This window comes from Scomber scombrus, chromosome 24, assembly GCF_963691925.1.
Source record: "Scomber scombrus chromosome 24, fScoSco1.1, whole genome shotgun sequence".
In the NCBI taxonomy this organism is placed as follows: Eukaryota; Metazoa; Chordata; class Actinopteri; order Scombriformes; family Scombridae; genus Scomber; species Scomber scombrus.
In genome coordinates this window covers 10,603,274-10,609,587 of record NC_084993.1, presented here as the reverse complement: position 1 = coordinate 10,609,587, position 6,314 = coordinate 10,603,274, and the positions used below count along the sequence as shown (strand labels likewise).

Here is a 6,314-nt window from a genome sequence, read left to right as displayed (position 1 = left end):
GTAAATTCATTTCTTTCAATGCAGATCTCTTGTAAATTTATGTTTTCTGGGACTATAGGCTTAATCCGCGTATTTGGAAGCGTCCATGAAGAGATATGAGGTGTACAAATGACTCGTATCATGACCGTATCAGTCTGATGCATGCACATAACTTTAATACCAACTCTATTAAGTTAAAAATAGGTTAAAGGTCATTTTCATGATGAACATGATGAGTTTTTAGGGGGAATGGAAAATACCATCTTTTGTTTGAGCAAACCATGTTGTTAAAGCAGGTATTCAGACTGTTTAATAGCCAGGCATCATCTGAGAGGGGGGTTGTGAAAAATGTGCTGCTAATAAGTAAATTTATTTCAGCAGAGCCTACTATTCAATCATTTGCAGGCTTTTCAAGGAATCTCATTCCAGGCTGGATAATGAAGCGATATGATGAATCCAAGATGAGTTTCAGGCCAATATAGCTACATCTGCTTCCCATTTCTCTCCAGGAAAATCAAAGGCTTGTTGTTGAGACAATGCAAAGTGTTGTGGAATCATAATAATAAAAGGGGAGCTCCACATGTCCAGTTTTGACTTTCAAAAGAATGGAAATAAGATGCCCTGTTTGGCGGAAAACAGATACAGCTCTGAGTGACAACTCAAATGGAGGACGGTGTTGAATTAAAACACACTCTGACTTACAGAGTGCAGCCTGAACATTCAAGCCTGCCAAGATGCTTTTTTCATCATTGTGCTGCCCTCTACGGGTCTTCTTACAGCTTCCCTCTTCCCTTTTTCCCCATCACTCCACGTCCTCACCCCTCCTCCTCCCCTTCCTCCTCCTCCTCCTCCTCCTACTCCTCCACATTACCATACCCCCTTAAACAGTATTGCACGCATTAAATTGCTTTTCATTTCCTCGCTGTGACAGTTGTGAGATTGGGGGATTTATGCGTTTTTACGAGTGATTTCGACTGTCATACTATGGTAATTGTTTCATAATACGTCCGCCGCTGTAGGGGATGCGCTGGTTTGCGCCAACCAAGATCAAGTTCCACTAGTTGAAACGTTGGTGGGAAGATAAAGCTTGTTTATACACATAGGATATCTTATAACCAATGCAGGACTGGAGAATGGGTATCGGATTGTTGCATTCAAGACTCAAGCTAGAGGAACATATCCACTGAGCTCTGGTCGATTTGGACGGTCTGGCAATTGAAATAAAGAGACCTTGGGCAGATCTATACATAAAGTGATACAAGCCGCACCACTGGCAGCAGACAAGGGGATTCGTGCTTCTCTCCTCCGCTTCATCAGTGCGCATGCATGAAAGTCACAGTTAAAATGCATGCGGCAAGTCTTCTCTGATGTCGGATTACCGCGTTTTTATTCGCCCCCTTTGCTTTACCATGTTCGAACTTTGGTTTTGGCTCTTTTTCCGAGATGACACTGCTAATTTCAGTTGCTGCTGGAAGAACACAGGAGCCCGTTTTGCCGCGCTGGCTGTCACGTTATTAGCGTGAATGAGACTGTATATGTGCTCCTGGATGCCTGGTTTTATGGAGCTAAACACCGAGGAGACTTGACTTTAAGGATTTTTATTTATTTATTTATTTATCTTTCCCCCCCTCACAGCCGACAGAAGGGCGAACGGTGAAATCACGAAATCCATGTTTTCACTGAGATTGGAGAGAAAAGAAGGGGCACAGCCGTGATTTTCGGGATGCTTTGGCGTTTACCGGGATCAGCACGGTAAGAGGACGTTTATTTATTTGTCTCTCTATTGCCAGTCTGAGCAGAGCTGAGGGGCATATGCTTTAACATTTTTTGGGGATCTGTCCGTGGTGCTGAAATCTCTGTTTCTACCTCCGGTTACATTGCATTGCTGAAGTTGATCTGGATTTAAGATGCTGTTAAGCAAGGTGTCTGCGGCTGCTATGACAAAATAAAACATATTGAGACTGGATTTTTATACCCACATATATCATCACAGTTTTATTCGTTCCAAATAATATCCCGCTCCATCTGCACACCGAAACCCGGCGAAGATAGACGCACTGGCTTTCAAGTTATCAATATTATATCCACAGGCGATGGGATTTTCATAAGGTTATGATAATAAACTTAAATGTAAGGGCACACAACGAGGGGAAAGTGGGGGTTAGAACCAGATACAAAAACAATATACTGGAGGCATGTTCCTGTATGTTATGCGCATATTTTGGGGAGATTTAGTGAGCTGATGTATAGGCTTTTGTGTTCTTTTAAGGAGCGCACCAAACGTGTGTGTGTGTGTGTGTGTGTGTGTGTGCGTGCGCGTGTGGCTGTGCGCGCGCATGTGTGCGTGTGAGTTTGGGCACGCGCGCTTACGCGTCTGTGGCGGAGAGAGAGGAGCAGAGAGGGAGGGAGGGAGGGAGAGAGAGACTATCTGTAACCTTCTATATAGCAGATGCCATACAGAATACTTGATTATAGAATTATTTACTCCCCGTCAAAATGCTATTTCGATCAGAGATGCGCTATGAGATCAGCGACGCTTGCTTATTTGCCTTTGATCAACTCCTCTCATTTCTTTTTTTCGCCCGTGGGCAGAAGAAGGGCTGCGACTGTCGCCTTGTAGGCTGATATTCACAATTTATATCGCAGGCCGGATTTTAAGATGAACATTGAGACGATTCGTTTATGAGAGTCGGCATGTTCTTTTTTTTTTAAATTAAACCCAGGATCGTTTTAATCATATCAGGCGAATACCGTCCTCATGTTGTTTGGACGGAGGTGGAAAGGGATCCGACAGTTTCCCCACTGTTACCAAGTCGTCGGGTATGCGGGGTGAGTGTGAAATCTTCCTGTTTAGGAGATAGGAGTTGCATCTTTGAGATTTCAATGTTAGTTTAGGGGAGGGGGGATTAAATCGTTAAAATGATAATCAGGATGTCATATCATCCATCACACGAAGTGATGCGGCGTGAGATATTCTGACAAGGAGCCTTTTTTGTTGAAATTCTCAAGGGATTGAATTAGTAAATGACCAGATCTATCAGTCTGCAACACGGTGGGTAGGGAAGCCTTTTTTTTTTCCTCCCAAAATGGATTGGAATTCAAGCGAACTATCAAAAATGCGCAGTGGCCATCTACTGCCGGTAGTTGTGTTATCAACTTGATTATATATCATGGTTAAAGTATGCATTTGTTAAAGATTCATCTGGGTCGCCTGTCTCTTGACTGACTCAAAACCAAAATGATGCCGACATAACACATCTGCATAATGAACAAACATTGATAGGCCTACTTGTCTCTGCCTGTGTGTGTTTGTTATGAATGTCAAATAATTGTTCTTGAGGTTTTAACCGATTTTTTAAAGTATGTTACTGTGCATTTTGTAAATGTTAAACACATATATTTCTATGGTGTATAAAACAGAACCCATCCTTTTCTTTTCCTCCTTTAGATGACACCTCATACTGGTACCGCACTTGAGTGAGCTGGGGCATCCTCTCCCAGGAAAAATGCATATCTGGATCCTAAAAATAATCTTTCTGATTGCATCATCTCTGAGGCTGGTCGAGATGTATGACAATTATGGGGAAATCTGTCGAAACCTGTGTACATGCGAGGAGAAGGAAGGGATCCTGACGGTGAGCTGCGAGAACCGGGGGATCATCAGACTGACAGAGATCAGCCCCGTCCATTTCTCCATGTACCACCTCCTGCTGACAGGGAACCTCCTGAAGAAGCTGTCAGTCAATGATTTCATCAATTACACCGGGGTGACCATCCTGCACTTGGGGAACAATGATATCTCTGAGATAGAGTCGGGTGCCTTCAACGGACTCCAGGGATTAAAAAGGTTGCACCTCAATAACAACAAGATTGAAGTTATGAGGGATGACACCTTTGCAGGACTGGAGAGTTTGGAATACCTACAGATTGATTATAATTACATCACCAATATAGAGTCCAACGCCTTGAGCAAACTACACCAACTGACGGTGATGATTTTGAATGACAACCTGCTCTCAGTCCTGCCTCCGAATATCTTCCGGAATGTTCCCCTCACGCACTTGGACCTGAGGGGGAACCGGTTAAAAATGTTCCCCTACATCGGCCTCCTGGAGCACATGGACAAAGTTGTGGAATTACAACTGGAGGAGAATCCGTGGAATTGCTCCTGCGAGCTCATTGCTCTGAAGGCTTGGCTAGAGAGTATAGCCTATACAGCTCTGGTGGGAGAAGTGGTGTGCGAAACACCATTCAGGCTCCATGGTAGAGACCTGGATGAGGTGTCAAAGCAGGAACTCTGCCCAAGAAGACCCCCGGAAGACACAGTGAGGCCTGCACCCCCTAGCAGCACCAATGGATATTACCAGACCACACCTGCTGCTGTCACAGCCTCTGCCACCTCCTCAGCTGTTTTTAGGTCCTCTTCTAGGCCTACCAAGGGCACACGGCAATTTAACAGAACTAGGTTAAAGCCCACCTCTCGAATACCAGGCGGTAACCCATACAACTATGGCCCCATCATTGCTTTTCAGACCAAATCTCCTGTGCCTTTGGACTGCCCTACTGCCTGCACTTGTAATCTGCAGATATCTGAAATTGGGCTAAATGTCAACTGCCAAGAGAGAAAGATTGAAAGCATTTCTGATCTAAAACCCAAGCCATACAATCCTAAAAAAATGTATCTTACTGGAAATTATATCCCTGTGGTACGGAGATCAGATTTTGTCGATGCCACTGGATTGGATTTGCTTCACCTGGGAAACAACAGGATAACTCTGATCCATGACCGAGCTTTTGGGGATTTAACCAACCTGCGTAGGCTGTATTTAAATGGTAATCTCATGGACAGGCTTACAGGAGAAATGTTTTTTGGTTTGCAGAACTTGCAGTATCTTTATTTAGAGTACAACAAAATCAAGGAGGTCGATGCGGGCACTTTCCGCTACCTTCCTAATCTTCAGCTGCTCTTCCTCAACAATAACCTCCTGAAAACCTTACCTGTGGGCATCTTTTCCAGCCTCTCCTTGTCTAGGCTTAATCTGCGCAACAACCATTTCCAAAACCTGCCTGTGAGTGGTGTTTTAGATCAGTTAAAGCTGCTGGTGCAGATAGATCTGTTTGAAAACCCCTGGGACTGCTCCTGTGACATAGTGGGGATGAAGATATGGCTCGAGCAGCTCAGCGCAGGCACTGTGGTTAACGAGGTTGTGTGCGAGACGCCCAAACGCCACACAGGAATGGACCTGCGCTCTATCCAGTCGGAGCAGCTCTGCCCAGACTACTCTGATGCTTATGTCTCACCGACTCCCCCTACGGACGAGCCCATGGATGACCGGATCGTCACCACGGATGCTCCACAGAAGATCAACACCCCCAGCAGCACTGTCCCCCTCTCTGTCCTCATCCTCAGCCTCCTGCTTGTTTTCATCATGTCTGTCTTTGTGGCCGCGGGGCTGTTTGTTGTAGTGATGAAAAAGCGCAAAAAGTCACAGAGCGACCGCACTAGCACCAACAATTCGGACGTCAGCTCTTTCAACTTGCAGTACAGCCTCTACAGCAACCGCTCTGGCCCTAAAGTCAAGGCCCCAGCCGGCCACGTCTACGAGTATATTCCACATCCCATGGGCCATATGTGCAAAAACCCCATTTACAGGTCAAGGGAAGGAAACACAGTGGAGGATTACCGTGACCTCCATGAGCTCAAAGTCACATACAGGAGTACCCCGGATGATGAGAGGGATAGCAGTACGATGAGGAGCCCCACGTACAGTGTTAGCACCATTGAGCCACGTGAAAACCCCTCCCCTGTCCAGGATGCAGACCATTTCTTCAGAGGCATCCTTGACCCCGATAAGCAGTCCCCCCATCAGCCCATGCCATCCATCCCAGCAGGTGCCAATTTAGAGTACAAGTACACAGGGCCTGTGTCATACACGTACAACCCAAATTTTGATGTCAGACGTCAGTTCTTGCACCCGGAGAGGATAAGAGAAACAGTGCTCTATGGCACAGCACCCAGTACTGTTTATGTTGAGCCCAACAGAAATGAGTATTTGGAGTTAAAAGCTAAACTGCAGTCTGAGCCCGATTACCTCGAAGTTCTTGAGAAACAGACCACCTTTAGCCAGTTTTGAGCAACAGAAATCATTAAAGTAATGAAGAATTTTCTCTCTTGATCCTCCTTGAGACACTGGCTCAGTTTATAGGGTGCCTTGGCACAACACAAACAAGCAAAACGCGAAAGGAGTTAAAACGGGGTGTGCCGAACAATCTTATTCTTATTTCTGAAACATGACATTACAGAAATGGATACAGCTTTCTGAGACAAACATGGA

General features: G+C 45.3%; 1 protein-coding gene across 1 annotated transcript; it reads left to right on the top strand.

Annotated features, from left to right (window-relative positions):
* The first annotated feature begins 3,485 nt into the window (after positions 1–3,485).
* On the top strand, positions 3,486–6,113 carry LOC133976420 (SLIT and NTRK-like protein 5). The gene has a single exon (XM_062414628.1). It carries the CDS (start codon positions 3,486–3,488, stop codon positions 6,111–6,113), a length of 2,628 nt encoding a protein of 875 aa, XP_062270612.1.
* The last annotated feature ends 201 nt before the right edge of the window (positions 6,114–6,314 follow it).